Source organism: Etheostoma cragini, chromosome 1 (assembly GCF_013103735.1).
Source record: "Etheostoma cragini isolate CJK2018 chromosome 1, CSU_Ecrag_1.0, whole genome shotgun sequence".
Lineage (NCBI taxonomy): Eukaryota > Metazoa > Chordata > Actinopteri > Perciformes > Percidae > Etheostoma > Etheostoma cragini.
Window position 1 is genome coordinate 23037635 of NC_048407.1, and position 18172 is coordinate 23055806.

At 40.5% G+C, this 18172-nt stretch overlaps 2 protein-coding genes across 4 annotated transcripts; both read left to right on the forward strand.

Moving 5' to 3' along the window:
* The first annotated feature begins 1691 nt into the window (after positions 1–1691).
* Positions 1692–3933, forward strand: LOC117944619 (zinc finger protein OZF-like). 2 transcript variants are annotated; one of them, XM_034871608.1, is made up of 3 exons: positions 1692–2017; positions 2785–2979; positions 3031–3933. In XM_034871608.1, the coding sequence occupies exons 1-3, from the start codon at positions 1756–1758 to the stop codon at positions 3720–3722; spliced, it is 1149 nt and encodes a 382-aa protein (XP_034727499.1). In that variant the 5' UTR covers positions 1692–1755; the 3' UTR covers positions 3723–3933. The 2 variants fall into 2 exon arrangements, with proteins under 2 accessions (XP_034727499.1, XP_034727488.1); XM_034871597.1 differs by having other exon boundaries at positions 1693–2017; positions 2785–3933.
* Positions 3934–6031: 2098 nt separating this feature from the next.
* Positions 6032–17822, forward strand: dna2 (DNA replication helicase/nuclease 2). Of its 2 annotated transcripts, none has more exons than XM_034871432.1 (25): positions 6032–6442; positions 6987–7043; positions 7832–8765; positions 9193–9301; positions 9679–9828; positions 10022–10205; positions 10374–10522; positions 10962–11084; positions 11277–11517; positions 11636–11750; positions 12065–12221; positions 12458–12649; positions 12789–13046; positions 13190–13303; positions 13447–13556; positions 13760–13869; positions 14030–14158; positions 14502–14594; positions 14711–14904; positions 15156–15245; positions 15548–15761; positions 16159–16248; positions 16432–16617; positions 16746–16892; positions 17156–17822. In XM_034871432.1, the coding sequence occupies exons 1-25, from the start codon at positions 6413–6415 to the stop codon at positions 17207–17209; spliced, it is 4230 nt and encodes a 1409-aa protein (XP_034727323.1). In that variant the 5' UTR covers positions 6032–6412; the 3' UTR covers positions 17210–17822. The 2 variants fall into 2 exon arrangements, with proteins under 2 accessions (XP_034727323.1, XP_034727332.1); XM_034871441.1 differs by having other exon boundaries at positions 9202–9301.
* The last annotated feature ends 350 nt before the right edge of the window (positions 17823–18172 follow it).

Below are 18172 nucleotides of genomic sequence, written 5' to 3' on the forward strand. Positions count from 1 at the left end.
AGATGCCAAAACTCTATTTTGCTGTGGATGGACGCACATAAGTTTACACATCCTGTAAAGTTTACAGGATTTGTGTGTGTGTGCGTGTGTGTGCGTGTGTGTGGGGCCACCCACTGGTATGTTATTGTCTGACCACACACTGAAACAGAGGACTTTAATCCTCAGGTCTAAACTAACACTACCATGAATGGTATCTCTTCTATTTTTCAAATGCCTGAGTGGGAACCAAAGGAACAAGCTAACAGATAAGAAAATAGTAAACAAAACAGTATGTAAATAAAATAAATAAAATAAAATATGATGTGATACGTACCAATGATAAAATGAAAATGAATAAATAATTCTCAAGGAAGAAAGAAACAAATCTAGCACCATAGATATCTGCTGCCATCTCCTGGTCAGCAACTGCAAATCTGTTTTATTCCGGCCAAGGCAGGCCATGAGGCATTTCCAAGTAGTCATTTCCTCTAGGTGTAGGTAGGTGATTTTACAAAATAAAACTGTTAATCCAAACAGTTAATGTATTCCTTTTTTTGTCTTTTAAACTTTTCACATCAAACTGCAACGTGAGAATCAACATAACCTTATATGAACTAACGAATACCACTGTTAAAATAAATGGCTTACAAATGTTACCCCAGGGGCCAGTTTTTCAAAACATTTAAAAATGATCCGGATTTGGAAAATCCCTTTTTTTTCTATACAGGATCAGGTTATCCGTCGTACTTTTATGCCGGTTTTTCAAAGCAACATTGGACTGGATCACCCTGATCCAGATATACAGTTTTCAAGATTACCAAATGCAGACTACCAGTGCTCTAATTGGGACAACATAGCACAATGTGGGCTACCAGCTATGTAAAGAACAGGTAGAAGAGCCAACATGGGGTCACTTCAAATGTTTCTTATATTTAGACGAAACACAAAAATAACATAAACATCCACTTCCATTCATATATTCTTTTATCTGAGCCACAACAAATAAAAAACAAATATACATTAACAAATACAATGTGGATATTTTTTAAACGTCTTAAAAAAAGAAGAAAAGGCTAAAAGTCCAATAGTTAACAAAATAAAGAATGTTCAGGGTTCTCATTCATCTGAGGAGAGACCAGAAATTATTTTTGACAGGCTCATCTCTGATGATTATTTCTTTAAAATGTATATGCTGATGAATGAAAAATTGAATAAATACAGAATAGCTTAATTGGTAGCCTATGTCTACCTTTTCTACTGTAGGACTGTTGCAACGGTACACAAGTCCAGTGCAAAATTCAACAACTGGCCCCTGGTGTTCCGTGACCAGTTGATGGCAGCAAAGCTCTATCTTGGACTGGGTCTATTGTGTGCCTTTTGTCAGCCACCTGTGTTGCCATGTCCGTTAATTATGTTATTTCCCCCCAAGTGTTTGGATTGTTTGAATTGTTATCTTTACATGCAGTTTCCTCGGGCATGTTTAGCAAATGTTAGTGTAAAAACAATGTCCACTTCACTGTCTACTACTTTCCTACTGCATAAAGCACATCAATTTGTCCACTCTATTAGTTACAAATGAAGGTGTTATAATAGAAATAGCCTAATTGTCAACCTTATTTACGAAAATAGGCCTACATGTGAAGTCCATCTTCGTCCAGTGCTTCATCAGCTTTATTTTCAACCCGTATAATTCCAAAAACAGAAGATGGGGAGTGAGTCTGGCTAATACAAATTGTTTAAGGAATCGTCTGTGAGATTGCTTTTTTCTCTCGCGATATGTGGCCACGCAGTGAGCAGCCCGTCTACAGTCAGCCCAGCCCGGGAGGAGGATCCATCAGACAGACTGGTGGTAGTCTTCTGTCATCAGCGGAAATGTTCAAAACAGAGAAACTAAAAGCTTTGGTACATGAGCGACTGAAAGCCGCCGCTGAGGACATATTCATCATCTTTGAAACAACTATTAAAGACTATGAGGAGATAGTTTTTCGTTCAAAACAGGAGTTCGACCAACAACAAAGAAGACTGGCTGGGTGGAAAGGTAAGTTACGTTGACGGCAGGTTAACTTCAGCCTCTGAGCAGCGCTGACATTGGGAGGTCTTTACTCCTGTTAAATCAGAAAAATAGCGTTTGTTAAGATGTACTGGGATCAGCTGGGCCACTCCCTAAATACTTGTTAAGAGACAGCAAGTAGCGCCATGTTGCATCCCTAAAGGGAGGAGGGGGATGCAAAATGGCTGTCAATGGCAATATGGGCCACTCAATGGGTTTTGTTGGTACCTTGGTAGGGACTAAAGGCAACAGGACAGGGATCCCAAAGCCTTTTCACCTCACTTCCACCTCTGTCCTGTCAAACAGTTTGAAGAAGAAAGAGGGATGGATGGATTTGAAAAGGCAAACAAAAGTGTATTTGCTATCTATAATCAAATTAGAGATAGTTGTTAACTATTACTGTAAGATTACAGTCCTATCATATGTCCTTACCTATGTGTGATTCTGTCCTAAATCCATAATATGCCTCATAATACGTGCCTAAATGAGGTTAGTAGTACACAATATTTTGAATGTGATGCTATGTTGTTTATTCATAGTTAATGGTGGCTATATAGTAAGTCACATGCTGTTGCCATCTTTTCATGAGCAGACTACCCATCATAACATAACCATGCAAAATTCTGAAATTTGTATATGCCGGGACACATTTTCATTTTCTGCCTGCCTTGTCTTGCTCTGCTAAATATTTGCAAATCAAAATATTTGATGAAACAAAGGCTCACATTTCTTTTCTCATGTGTGATACTGTGCAGCCCCCCTGCAGCTCTTTGTCCAGGAAGAGGACGCTCCCTCAGAGCAGTATCACTGTGATGACCAGGAGCCCCCGCAGATTAAAGAAGAGCAGGTTGAGGAACTGTGGACCACTCAGGCAGGGGAAAAGCAGCAAGAAGAGGTTGATACCAAAGATGCTATGTTCAATATAATTTATGTGCAAAGGAATGATGGCGATGGAAAACAGTTCCCACATCGAAACCAAGAAGCAGAAAACAAAGACAACAATTTTCCCAGCAGCTCATGTAAACAGTTGAAAGCAGACCCTGATGAAGAAGGCTGTGGCGCATCAGCGCCAACCAGTGACTGTCAGATGAGTGAAGTTAGTGACTATGAATGGAGAGACAGTGGAGGATTTCCCTCAGCTGTAAACAGGAAGAAACAAAAGCAAGCTGATGAGACAGCAGACAGGCCGTACACCTGCAGCATGTGCAACAAGAATTTTAGAATTAAATCCATTCTGACTCGCCACATGAAGACACACACAGGAGAAAAACCTTACAGATGCGGTGTTTGCGGTAAAGGCTTCATCCAGCGCTCATATCTGCAGACTCACATGAACTCTCACTCCGGACAGAAACCGCACACGTGTAGTTTCTGTGGCAGAGGGTTCACACAAGTTGGAAACATGAACGCCCACATTCGAATCCACACGGGAGAAAAGCCTCACATCTGTACTGACTGTGGAAAAAGTTTTAGAGAGAAAGCGGATCTGATTAAGCACACAATAATTCACACTGGTGAGAAGCCATACATTTGTATCGTATGTAATATGAAATTCAGTGCGCAGTCTAATTTAACCCGCCACAAGAAGACTCATTCAGGGGATAGGCCATATAGTTGCACTGCTTGTGGGAAAAAATTCATTCGGCGCTCCCATTTAATTATTCATATGAAGACTCATGCAGAGAATCTCTAGACTGCAGAAATTATTATATTTGCTCTGTTATTTATTTGAAAAATTCCTAGGTATTCCAATGTATACACACTTTTTGTAAAACCCATTTTTTCTATGAGGTGTTGCTATATAGTTTTGCTGTATCATACTCAGCAAGTTGTAAAAGTGTATGTTTCAACAGGTGACATTAAATAAAGCAAGGGGGCATTAGTATGTCCTCAAAAATAATCACGAGTCATTCTATTTGTATTGTTTCTCCAGTGATGCCCTTTCTATTATTCATGAATAAAATATTTTCGTTATTGTCAACAAATCCTATAAAATGAGTAACACAAAACTTTTTAGGTTTCTCAATGCTTGCACTTTGAACCTAAGCATGACACTCGAAACTTACCCTTTGTGGCAATGAATACATATTTAATGGGTGCATATGAGAACTATTACTCAGCCTGATAAAGGTTCTTCTGTTGTGCACATAGTTTTATCAGATGGGTGTGGGTGCGTTTGTAACTTTTCCAGGAAAAGGCCAGCCTACTCACATCAGGCGGGTTACAATTTTTATTTTCTTTTCTAACATAAAACAACGACCTCAGACGTGTTCACGTTAACGGCAACTTGCCTGACAAAATACTGTAAGTAAACACTGCATTTTGATTCTTAACGGCACAACACATACTGTTATGAAGAAGCAATAACCACCTATTGCTTATCATGCTGTAGTAGCATTAGGCCTACTCCTCTGCTACAATACTAGTGTTAATTTCTCTGTGTGTGGCTGTTTAAGTACTGCATGTTTGGTTTATTCTCTTTTTTGTATACTCTGCTCATTTCTGGATATATTAACTGATGTGATAGTAAATAGTTGCTATTTTGTAAAACCTAAAGGAAAAAAAACAACTTGGTGAGTCTCACTTTAGGTTTTATATACTGTGTAATCACTGGCCAAACTGATTGTGCAATATTTTACAGGCTGTAAAGGAAAGTATGCACTTAAAGGGCAAGTAAGCTCTTAGTTAAAGGAAGACTGGATAAAATAGGTTGAGTGTCAGAAATTTAAAAAACTAGGTAGACTCGGTTACAAAATATTTTTGATATCATGCTTCAAAGATGCAATATTGACATGATGACTGTAGGAGAGTGCTAATCGGTGTGGCAAATTTGAGGTCAGAAGCTCTATTATGGTGCAGAATGCATTTACGGACATAGTTAAGGGCCACAGGACCCTTGGGAGTTCAGCTGTGTTGCCAATAAACACAAAGTGGTGGTTCAGCCCTCCAGGAGGATACCGCCTGTTTTTGGTTTTGGGTGGTACCTGAGATGGTTTCATCAGTATCAAAACAATAGCTCTTTAAATATGTAGTATATCATCATCATCATCATCATCAGATGTACCCTCTAATTTTAGAAATAGAGGCCACCTTAAGGTGCACTGATGAATCGGCATTGAAAACACAGACTATCATAAAGGTATAAAAGGCATAATACTGCATCATCATATTTTTCAGTCTAATACAAAACATGTTTAGTAGCTTTGTTGGAGTAATATTTAATGACTGCTTTTTCCAATTGACAAATAGCTTCTAAAATTATTCTAAACCTATCCCTAAAAAACATTATTTCTCAAAAAACATTCTTTCTCCAACAAGAGGTAGAGAGGAATTTTTTTTTTTTTTTAAATATAAGTTATTCTTATCCTCTTACCAGTGGGTTACTTGTTTTTTCTGTAGCTATTAGCAACCCCTCAAACCATTCACACCTTCATCGGCATGCTCAATGTCACTGATACGACTTATTTGGCCATAAAAAAATAGATGTACACTAACCGGTCAAAAGTTTGGGGTCACTCACAAATTTCCATTGGACTCCATTATAGACAGAATCCCAGCTGAGATCAGTTGCCTTGTTTTTTTTAACCAGGGCAGCATTTTCCAGATTACATTATGTGCTTACATAATTGCAAAAAGGTTGTTTAATGTTTTCTTAGTTAGTTTTTTAAAATAATATCAGATTAGTAAACAAAATGTGCCTTTGGAACGTTGGATGAATGGTTGCTGATAATGGGAAATGTAGATATTGCATTAAAGATAAAGCCACCCACCCAGATCAGCTGGAATCCTGTCTATAATGGAGTGAAATGGAAATTTGTAAGTGACCCCAAACTTTTGACCGGTAGTGTACATATTGTTCCACATAGAATAAAGAAACTATAAGTGCCACGGCTAACTGTACAACTTTTTACCACTTAACGTTATAGTTTAATCCTGCTGAGTTTTTATTTTTTTATTTTGTTTTGTTGCTGTTGGAGAGAGAAAAAAGTCTTAGCGGAAGTTCCCTTGATGTCATTTCCTTTGCGCGAAGCTGGAACTTTGGCGCCCCAGACTTTTAAACATCTCGAAAGAAATCGGAAACACCAACCAAGAAGACAAACACTGAGCCAGTCCGGTAGTTACCACGGCAAAGTAACGTTAGTTAAGGATGTTAGGGTAACGTTAGTTAATAACCTCCTGGTTGTGAAGATAAAAAATGTCGTTCAAAGCAAAATAAGCTCTCTTCGGATGGCTGATGTCGGTGCGGTGAGCCTTCTGTTGACAATGCCGTTGGTCTGTTAGCGACAAAGATACATAGCTCATCTACCTCTGGAAGACAAGCTGGCTGTCGGGAAGAAACGCACATAAATACATACACCTGCCTGTGGTTTTATCAGAGTCGACATGATCCGAAGCAAACGGAATAAACCCAAGGTAAGTTCAGAAGCTGGCGTTTTTTCTGTGACAAGAACATAAGGAGGATTAGAACCGAACCAGCCTGTAGTACGACGGTTATATGTAGAAACTGTCTCCGTTTTTTATGTTCGCAGTCTCTTATTGGCTCAGCTGTGTCGCTGTCTGGTTTGATTGATTTCTGTTGATCCCTCTAGTGCAGCCATCTTTTTCTGGTCAAAAATGTAGGTTATCTGAAACAAAAGTATCTTATTCATATACAAACAGCGTGAAGTTTTACGGTTTACACATCTGACTTTTTAAATGTCATACAAGATACGTATGTAGTTAACTTTTTAGGCCTGTCTTGCCAATCTTTAGTGTCTAAATTAACATTGAGTTATTGCTGTTACCGGGAGTTTATCACGTGGTTGTTGATGACTGGATGTGAAGTGTTTGTGGGTGAGGATACTGAGTGTCTGAAAAGGTTAAACGTGCTTCCATTTGAGAAAAAGAGGATTGATTTGCTGGACAACATACAAAACAGTAAAATGCTGTTAAATGTTTGCTTTGTGCTTTCTGTCAGGCACCAGGGGGCCAGAAGAACATCTTGTCCTTTTTTTCCTCTCAAAACCACACCAAGGTATATTGTATTTAGTTTTGTTTAGTTAGTTGTCTCTCTCTTTGCTGCCTTCTCTTTTGTCTTTTTTTTCTTCAAGGCTTGACAGGACTTTCACAACCTCATCTTGATATTATTATTTAATAAGGTTGTCATGATACCATAATTTTAAACTACAATACAATACTAGAATAAAACAAGTTACTTGGCTAAAATGGGAAGAAAAAGTCTGAGGCACACAAAAGGATACTTTTTTTATTAACAACCTGCACACATTGCTGGTACAGAAAGTTTGGTTAACGATTAGTTGATTTTCTTCCCTGTTTCATCTGTGGAGCCTTAGATTGAAATCATATTTTTGTAGAGTTTCTGTACTGTACATTACTATAATACAGCCTTGAAGAGCAGGAAAAGATTACATACATGACCACATTAGGTTTAAAAAATTTCAGACAATTAATGTAACATAAATGTGTTTTCTACTACATCAAACGTCTCTGTTTGGTTTTCCAGCAATTACTTCATTCTTCTTGAACTCATAGCACGCCTCTTTAAGATGCTTTTTCCAAGGAAGTTACATTCTTGCTCATTTTGTTTATTTAACACACTTGTATAAATGTATTTTATCTTATATATATTGTTTTCTATTATTCCCCCTGCTTTTCTCTCTTTTGAACTTTGTCAGATTTTAATTTAGCTTCTTTTTCTAATCTCCTGTAATGCACTATTGCATTTCTTGCTGACTTTCATAAGCAATGAACCACTGATCATTTTAAAGTCATATGTGACTCATGTGCCTGTGTTGCTTTTAGGACTTGTCATCTTCCACAAAATTGCCTGTCATTGGCACTGCACTAGCCAGGACTGAACTTCCAGTCATAGATGGTGAATCCTCGACAATTGGACCCCATTCCCCCTTAAAGAGGAGTATCCTTGGGGAGCTCGAAAACCTCCTGCCCTCCTCACCAGATCTTCTCTTCTCTGTGCCTGAGACCCCAAACAGTCAGATCAGGCTTGCTTCATCTTCTTCCTCCAGAAATCCAGATAGACGGAGCCCCCAGCCCAGCAGAGAGGTGGTGAGCCTGGACCAGCTCGGCCAATTGTCTCCCATCTGTCGGAGTCCCCGTTCCAAAAGGCAGAGTGCACGGAGGCTTATGACTGAGGAGGGAAAGAAAACCAAGAGGGAAGAAGGATGTCCTGGCTCTGTAAAAAGATTAATCAGCCCTCCTCAAGAGTCTCTCAAGGCCAAGAGACCAAGAAATGCCAAGCCACCGGCACATAGAACTGGGCTCAGCCCTACAGGTAGCAACCTGAAAGTAACAAGGCCTTTGATTGGCCCTTTAAAGACGCCTCATTTCTCCAGTGACCAGTCTGAGAGGTCAGAGGGTCACACCAGAGAGACTGAAGTGGTCTTTAATGAAATCAAAAACTCTTTTGGGGAACAGAGAGGACATAAGAAAGGGAGCGATGAAGAGGAGGAAGATTCAGGTTTTACTGTGATAACAGAGCAGAAAGCAACAGGGGCCAAAGCCAATGGAAACCCACACACTTGTCTGGATAAGGATACCCACACTCTTACTGCTCACATGCACAAGCCAAGTGTTCAAGCTATCACACCTACAACACAGAGAAGTGCAAATGGGGGAGAGAATGACGTTATCAGATTAGGAGCTACAAGAACAGCAATGACATCATCAAATGGAGATGGAGACAATGTGACATCATTGGACCAGGGGCAAGCTGGAGGTACACATAGTTGGTATTTTGATTGCCACCTACATGTTTTGTATTTTGTATAAACTGTGTGTTGTTGATATAATATTTCTGTCCATGAAGAACAAAACAGACATGTTGCAGAATTCTCTGAACCCTGCTTACATTCTTCAGTGTTTTTCTTTAGTATCTGTGTGATGAGATTTGGTTAAAAACATGGAATGCAGCATTCAAGACTACGAAAAGACACATTTTTAGCTATTACGCAACAATAAAAAAATCCAGATGACTGTATATTATAAAATATATACAGTATGTAATATAATATCCATAATCTATTAATACAGTATACATGCAGCTGTAATTCACATCCAGGTCTTTGTAGTAGTAACAAGTAGTTGTTTTGTTTTTTTCCCGCTGCTAACGTGTTTACTTTTTGTGTTTCTTTTTCACACAAAAGAAAATACAGGAATGTCATCAGTGGATGAGAGGTTTGACGAGAGCTGGTTTGCTGAGGAGATGGATCATAATGCGGGTCTTGTCTTAGAGAACAAATCCCCAAAAAAACGGTAAGAATCGGATAAACGCGCTGGCTTGGATAATGTTGCTGTGGTTAGGTGAAGATATATTTGCTAAACGTAGAAGTAAGAGCATGTGACACATAGGGAGTATACAGTATCTGGCTTAAAGCACTTGACTTGGTGACCAATAAGATGCTGAAAGGGTTTCATCTCACTGTGTCAGTTCATCCCTTTGTTAGCTGATAGAAGCCTCGCGTTGAAGTAAGTTTGTGACTGGAAAGTTGCCAATGACCTAAAGATCTGTATGTTTATTCTTCCAGGTGTTTAAATTCATTAAGATGTTTAGAAATGATGCATGGCGGAAAGGCAGCGGATTGAAGAAGAAAAAAAAGTATGCATAATATATGTATTCTCTGTCTGTATAGTAAGGTGCCAGACCATGTGATCCTTTCTGGAGGCCTAAACAACCGCTACTGGGTTGTAGATGTGGAGGAGAGGCCCGGCCACAAAACACTCACCATCTCGTGCTCCAGATCTCTACATCCAACTGAGACCTGTCTGCTGAAAGATGGATGGTAACTCCTTGTGTTTGGGTCTTCTGTAATTCACTTCTTTATTTTCATCAGAATGCTCAGCGACTTTTTCCCCACAATGCTTAGATCCAGCTTGGAGTAGCACTGACTTTCCATCTACAATATGTACAGTCTTCATTATGTGCGTTTCTGAGTTTTTATGTGTATAAAATGATCATTCCTTGGGTATTTCCAGGGAGATGACGCCTGTTCGTCATGGGGATGTGGTGCATCTAGAGGGCCGCTCTGATGCTGGATCCTGGGTAGTGGACAGGGAGCAGGGCTTTCTGGTTTTACTCCCTGATAGCCTTATCTCAGGTACCAGCATCTCTAACTCCATTCGCTGCATGAGGCGTGCAGTACTCGGAGACATGTTCAAGGTGAAAGGCTTTACTAATACAATTCCTTGTTCAGTTTTCTATGTTTGATTATTGTGTATGTTTCCTAAATTTCTTATTGGATCTGGAAGTCGACAGTAGACTTACATACACAATAATACAATACTATACTCTTCACACTTTCCTGTTTTTCTGTGTGCCATGATGCAGAGTTTTGACGGTGGCTCCAAGCAAATGCTAAATGGCACCATGGTCCATGAAGTCTTCCAGAGAGCAGCTAAAGTCAAAGATTTTTCTCTGGAGACACTGTCTAAGCTGGCTAACCAAGCCCTGTGCAGTCCTCAGTACCTGGGAGACATGTAAGTGGTTAGATTATACCCTACGGGGTGCTGCAGGCACTTTCATGTTTGTAATGATACTATTTGCAGTTGTTAACCGAGCACTTGAATCACGAAATAAACAGCAGAGACGCACGTTTAATTTGATGTTTTGCATGGGATGATGTTTTTTTAGCCAGGTTGTAGCAGTGGTAGAGCAGGCGCACATGTGCTGAGAGTTAAGGTTTATGCCTCAACGCAGAGGTTCAGGGTTCGAATCTGACCTGTGACGATTTTCTGCATGTCCTCTCTCTCTCTCTCTCTCTCTCTCTCTCTCTCTCTCTCTCTCTCTATCCCCCCCTTTCTCACCTAACTGTCCTGTCAAAAAAGGTGGAACAGCCCCCCAAAGAAATACATGTGATGACGTTTTTCACACCTGGATTCTTCATGTATGTTTGTGTTTTTGCAAATTTGTCTCTAGGTACAGTTTGGGTGTAAGCCAGGAAGAGATGAAGCAGGAACTGCATGACTATCTGCCCTCACTGGAACATTGGGCAAAGGAATACCTCAGCTCCCCAAAACCAAAAGCCATCAGCCTTAAACTGTATGTACACACAAAGCAAAAGATGTGCTAACAGAACTTGGTTAGCTCTGTCAGAGTCAACTCGTTTTGTGTCCATGTCTTGCATAAATCAGTGTATCAAAAATGTAGTTAACCAAAACCAGTGGGAATAAGGTTTTTTTCACTTTAAAGAGCTGTTTACATGTCTCTCTGTCTCAATGACCTTACCCCCAGCAACGGCACAGCTTCGAGCAGGTGTCAGGACTCGACAACTGTTGTCACGGTAGCAGAGCTGGCAGATATAGAAGAGAATGTGTGGTCGCCAAGATTTGGTCTGAAGGGGAAAATCGATGTGACGGCGCAGGTTCGAATCCAAAGACCGCGAAGCGTTAGTCCCAATACCCCGGAAGAGAGGACTGTCCCCCTGGAGCTGAAAACTGGGAAGGAGTCAAACTCCATAGAGCATCGCAGTCAGGTTGGTGGGCAGACAGACACTCGTAGACTGGTGTGGTTAGGTTGGAAGGCAGGTTTACACTGACTCACCCATCTGTGGTTGCAAGATGTCCATATACCATTTGTTTTTCTGTGTGTAGGTGATTCTTTACACTCTGATGAGCTTGGAGAGATACAATTCTGAAGCTGGCTTCCTGCTTTACCTCAAGACTGGCAACCTGCACCCGGTAGTGGCCAGCCACATGGACCGCAGAGGTACAGCATACCCACCTGGGCTTAACAAATAGGCTCAACACCAGTTTTGAACAATTGTATCAAAATATTTTTATAGGTAGATAGATGGACATTATTAACCCCAAACGGGGAAATTACTCTTACTCTTACTTATATAATTGTATAATCCTATAAAAATGTAATATTCATTTTTTTACGCACAGAGTCCCCTTTTAACTAAATTGTGTGTGCTTGAACCACAGCACCATGGTACAATAAAACCAAAAAAGAAGAGCCTTGTCGTCTTGCACTCTTTTACAGCAGCATGTCCTACATAACTAAACTCTTTATCTCAGAGCTGCTGAAGCTGAGGAACACCTTGGTTCATCACATTCACAACTGTGTGGAGAAAGAGGCGAAGCGGAGCCATTTGTCTAGACTTCCTGAAATTGTGACTGACAGACAAACCTGCCAGTATTGTCCTCAGAAGAGAAACTGTGCTTTATATGAAAGGTACATTTTATAAACTCATTTTGCAGCCACGGAAATGTCAAGCATTATCATTTTTATTAAACTTATCTTAAAGTGAGCCTATGCCAGTTGATACAAACATCTAGTATTGAGATGGTGAGGTTAATTGGGAGTTAAATGGTCTCGTTAAGATCACTGTGGGATTCTTTTCACCACTTCCTCCCTTAATCCCCCCCTCTCTTTCTCTTTTTTAACACTTGTCCTCACCCTTCCTTCAGGGTGGTCAATGATAGCTCTGCAGATGTCTGTGAGGAAGTTGTTCGTGACTTCCTAGAGCAGGAGACAGGTCACCTGATCCCACCACATCTAAGCTATTTTTCCCATTGGCTGCTGCTCTGCTGCCTAGAGGCTGCCAGCATGGAGACCAAGAATGGCCGAAAGCGTGTGTGGCTTCAGACAGCTGAGGAGAGGTAAAAAGCTGGTCTCTCAAATCTACACTCCCAGCAAAGTAAAATCCAATACTGAATACAAAAACTTGTTTATAAAACTCTTTATACTTTACAAAACACTTAATGCACAGTATTTGCTTACCCTGAACTGTGATTCTAGTGAGAAGAATGGGAGCTGTGTGGGTAATGCGCAGCTCAGTGGCCCAGTGACCGTGCAGTCTGAAGGGGTTTTTCTCCATCGTTTCCAGCGAAGAAGTGTGGTGACACAGAAGGGTTTAGCCAGCAGTGGTTTAGCCAGCAGTGGTTTGGCCAGCGGGGATCGCATTGTTGTTAGTGACCAGGAAGGTCGCCTGGTTGGTTTGGCAACAGGATACCTGTGTGAGGTCAGCCGGACATCAGTCAGCTGCACTCTGGACAGGTGAGAAGGAACATACATATACCTGCCGGCTAAAGTAAGGACGACTATAGGACTTAATTGTTTGGACTTCTCTTTCACTAGCTGCTCGGTTGAAGTCACTAACAAGATTTACACCTGTTTTGTTGTTTTAATGTGTTTTATAGAGACCTGTCTAAGTTCGGTGGTGTGTTGTTTCGATTGGACAGTGATGAAGGTGTGGTGGGCCTCAGCACTCACCTCACCAATCTCTCCAGGCTGATGGAAAACTGTCAGGACAGGTTGGTACAGTAAAATAAAATGCAATAATGCAAAGTTATGACTGCAATGTATGTATGTGTTTAATGGCAAAACCAACATATCCCTAAGAATTAACCAGGTTACAGTTAAAACAAAAGTCCCACAGATTGTATTTTGTCCGCAGTGATCGTCTGAGGGAGCTGGTTGTTGACCTTCGTCCTCCAGAGTTTATTTCCAACCTCAGTTCTGTTCTGCCAAGAGAGGCTAAGGACACTGTGGCCAACATCCTCAAAGGTGACAAAGTTACTCTGCTCTGTTCTTCTACTTTGCCTGTCTCACTTACTTTCTTTTGTCCATTCAATTGTGTGGGGACAATGCAATAGATAAGCATCTTAAAATTGGAAGACATGATATGCACTTCCCCAGAGATGTTGCTCAGTTGCCGGAGTTAAAGTTTCATTTCATTTGTGTGCGTGCGCGTGTATGTATGTATGTAGGTCTCAACAAACCACAGAAGCAAGCCATGAAGAAGGTGTTGTTATCCAAAGACTACACACTGATTGTTGGGATGCCAGGCACAGGCAAAACCACGACCATCTGCACCCTGGTAAACTCCTAACCGTAACCAATCAACTTCACCTTGCCTGAATCAGAAAACCCCCTCTATATCTTCTTTATTACCCCCCCAACCTTACTACTCTCATGTGGCACTCTCCACCGTACTTTTTCCTTCTTGCTCTTGGTCTTACCCTCACTTTTTCTTTCAGGTTCGCATCCTTCACGCATGTGGGTTCAGTGTGTTGCTCACCAGCTACACCCACTCTGCTGTTGACAACATCCTGCTGAAGCTAAAGCGCTTCAGGGTTGGGTTTTTGCGTCTTGGGCAGGGGCAGAAGGTGCGCTATATTTTGACTTCTGCTATTCAGTGTGAACTACAGTAAATAAAATAAGTCTGCACTTCCCAGATTTGTTGTATAACAGTTTATCTACAAAATGTTTATATTAACTGTAATGTGGTCATTTGCATTAAATCACAAATCATCATTCAATTTAATTAAAGTTGCACAGTAATATGTCAAAATAGTAGTATTGGGGGTGCATTAATCTGTAATTTCTTTTTTCCTTTTTTTTTAAATCAGCCATTCATCCAAAAAATGTACATTCTAAAAACTCAAAAGTCTTGTGTCATCTCTGGATTGCTCTGATTTTTTTCCTCTTGTTTTCTGCCTCCCACTTCAGGTTCATCCAGACATCCTGCCTTACACAGAGGAAAGTGCGAGGACGAAGGGAGTTCATAGTCTGTCAGAGTTGGAGCAGCTTTATAACAAGGAGGTGAAGAGTTACTTTGTCGTAATTGTCACGTGTTGATGTTGTGTCATGTTGATATTGTACCTTATAAAATGAGTAAATATGTTACCATTCAGGACTAATTCTCTCTCTCCATCTAGCTGGTAGTGGCAACCACCTGTATGGGCATCAAGCATCCCATTTTCACACGTCGCCGATTTGATTTCTGCATCGTAGATGAAGCTTCACAGATCAGCCAGCCTATCTGTCTTGGACCCCTTTTATATGCCAAGAGGTTTGTCCTGGTTGGAGATCACCAACAGCTGCCACCAATTGTACAAAATCAGGAGGCAAGGTAAAAATTGCATCAGAGGCCCTAACGTGTGTGTGGGGGGGGGGGACGGGGGGGACTATAGCCTCGGGTACATTTATTGTAGTTATTTGTCTTCATGAGGGTGAAACAGGGCAGGACTTATTTTCACAATAAGTAATGGTGAAGGTCAAGTTTCGGTATGTAGGGAATGTGACTGGGTTAGTTTGGTAATCAATGCAAAGTAAAGACAATGTCAACAGAAATATCCGTTATCAATTTCTTTCTTTTTTCAGGTCACTTGGGATGGACGAGAGTCTATTTAAGCGATTAGAGCTCCATAGTGAAGCAGTGGTTCAACTCAATGTACAGTACCGGATGAATAGGTACACCTACACGTACATACAGACAACACTGTATGCTTCAGTAATTTTGCCTTGTTTTTATTATGAGCTCAAATGGCATTTTCACTCTTAACTGCTAACAATATGATGGCACAATCTTGTGCACAAACATTATCTGTAGTGATTAAAATCTAAATTAGTTTTCAATCTTAAAGAGAAACAATTATTTCTGCACTGTCTTGCTTTAGCTTTGCAGAGAGAACTTATTCTATTCACATGGCAATTACAAGGACAAACAAAAGATTTAAACTCTATAATCAACAGTGTGTGTGCTCTGTTTTTAGGCAGATAATGTCTCTCAGTAACTCCCTGATGTATGAGGGCCGGCTGGAGTGTGGATCAGAGAGGATAGCCACAGCCCTGCTCACCCTGCCCTTTCTGGTCTCTGTCCAGTCAGAGCTTAGTTCCTACTCTAAGACTCATCCACAGCACGACCTGGCTTGGATACAGTCCACATTGTTGCCCAGCAACCCTGTTTGCTTCCTAGATTGTTCCATGGTTGGTAAAATATACAATGCACGTCAAGCAGTAGTTTTGGATGTGCTGTGTTGAGGTAGAACTGAGTCAAGAGAGAAGATGTTGATATTTGAATGGAAAATGTATATTCTCAATGAAGGCGCTGGTTAACTTCAGTTTAGTTCTGTCACATTATTCTAACATTCTTGTAGTCAGTTTTGAGTTAATGTTAAAGTTTGAAGTTTTTTTTTAAAATGTTTTACTAGCCACATTTTTAGAGTTGATGATTGATACAGGCTTTATTAGGTCTGCTTTTCTGGTAGGTCAAAAGGTCAAGGAATTAAGTCAACTGCTTCCACTGTTGAAGAAATTGATGTTGTGAGTAAGACAATGGAGATGTGCTGGTCAACATCTTGTTTCTCTCCACTGTTTCCTTTAGGTGCCAGCACTAGAGTCTGTGGAGCAGGGGGGCGTAAGCAATCACACAGAGGCTGCTCTCATACACAGGATCCTTTCACTGTTGATAAAGGTACATCAGTTGCCCAATTGATCCTCAAGTAAATATGGCAAAAAAGAAAATGTTTGTTTTTTAAGTCCTGGCTTAATTCTAAGTTAATGCCGAGTTAGTTTGTCTTTTACAGTGAATGAAAGTGGGGGGGAAAAGCACAGATAGTTGTGTTGTGTTAACACCAGCTTATTTTCTTTTCTTCAGGCAGGGTGTAAGCCCAGTGATATAGGTGTTATCGCCCCCTACAGACAGCAGTTAAAGAGTATCTCTGCTCTGCTGCAGTCCTCTGCTTTCACCGGTGTGGAGGTGAATACAGTGGACAGATACCAAGGACGGGACAAAAGTCTGATCATTTTTTCTTTTGTGAGGAGCACTACAGACGAAGGAAACGTAAGTGTTTCTCCATTACAATCTCCCTTTCATTTGCTCTACTCTGTGTCTCAATCTTTGCGTTGGTCAACATGCAAATCAGGTGAATGGGAACCTGACCTGATTCTCTGCTGTTTGTCTTTTCGTAGTTGGGAGAGCTGTTGAAGGACTGGCGTCGGCTGAACGTAGCCATTACCAGGGCTAAACACAAGCTGCTGATGGTGGGCTCCACCACAACGCTCCGACGCTTCGCTCCTGTGGAGAAACTGCTCAACCATCTCCAGCAAGAGAACATGATATCCTTCAATTACATCCTACATTACTCTTTGAAGGGAGTACCGTTAGCATTAATGCTAGTCATTTGTTGCAAAACCTGGTGTTGGTAAACATTTCTGTACACCAGAGTTGAGCTTTACATTTTATGGAAATTTGAAGTGTTTTCAACAGCAAGTTGTTAAGGCTACAAGATTGCTTCCATTCATTTTTTGTTGTTTTTATGTATGTGATGTATTTCTATGAGTTTCTAAAAAAAGCTTTTTTTCCTGAGCCCTTACTTCACATTATCCAGCTCCCGCCAGCTGCCCACGAGGCCTTACCAAGCATGTCCCTTTGATAGAAGTCTTTGAAGCCATGGTGGAGTTTTCAGTCAGAGTGGAGCAGCCAGTGGCTGTGGATCACCTCAATAAGGCAAAGATTGAATGCCAATCTGCAAACACACTGAATGATATGGAGGCTGTGATCAGTTGACAACTATTTTAAAACCTAGTCATTGCTGTTCTGTCAATCTTTGGAAAAGAAAATCCACTAAAAGTATCCAAGAAACTTGGAACAGCGTTCCCCTAAACTAATTTAATTGGCAATTTTATTAAAAAATATTATATGATAAAAATAACTGCAAATATCCATTTCATCGTTTCCCCTATTAATTCTCTGAAGCGCGCCGCAGTGAGCCAATGCTTGTCTAATGTTATAGCCCTACTTTAGGAGAGAGTGTAACTGGAAATACAGATTACACTAATGAACACACTAGGAATGACACCTGAGGAAGCATTTTGAGGAGACACAACAAGCTCAGCTGCTGGATTATGGCACTGTGTGTCAAACCTCAACTACGACTCTATTGATACACTGACAATATTTTAGACTAGACTGTTGGTACTTTCTCTAAGCATTCTCACACACACACACAAAGTCATTCCTATGTGAATATGGAGATCATACAGAGTTATTTAAAATTCATGTCACTAAGCTGCAACAGTCAGATAAGCTCAGAAATATCTATCAGTCAACTGAACTGCAACAACAAATCTTGGACTAAAAACCGAAAAGTGATTCTACAACACAATATTAAAATAACCAGAATTATTTGTAGTCCTAAATTACTAAATCAGTATTTTTTTCAGCTTGAACCTCAAGTACATATTGTATAAAGGATGAGATGCCGGCTGAATTGTGTACTGTAATCTCTTATTTTGTGGATCAACTATACATCACTGAACTTTAAACATACTTGATGAGTAATATGGCATTGACAGTGCTTTGTTTTAATCTGTGAATGGACTACACTGGCCTACAA

Excerpts from the sequence above, each read along its gene's own strand:
- LOC117944619 (XM_034871597.1), top strand. The coding sequence starts at position 1,756 with ATGTGGCCACGCAGTGAGCAGCCCGTCTACAGTCAGCCCAGCCCGGGA. Across the intron at positions 2,018-2,784 it reads AAGACTGGCTGGGTGGAAAG|CCCCCCTGCAGCTCTTTGTC; the intron begins GTAAGTTACGTT and ends GATACTGTGCAG.
- dna2 (XM_034871432.1), top strand. The coding sequence starts at position 6,413 with ATGATCCGAAGCAAACGGAATAAACCCAAG. Across the intron at positions 13,870-14,029 it reads CCACGACCATCTGCACCCTG|GTTCGCATCCTTCACGCATG; the intron begins GTAAACTCCTAA and ends TTTTTCTTTCAG. Across the intron at positions 16,249-16,431 it reads TCCTTTCACTGTTGATAAAG|GCAGGGTGTAAGCCCAGTGA; the intron begins GTACATCAGTTG and ends TCTTTTCTTCAG.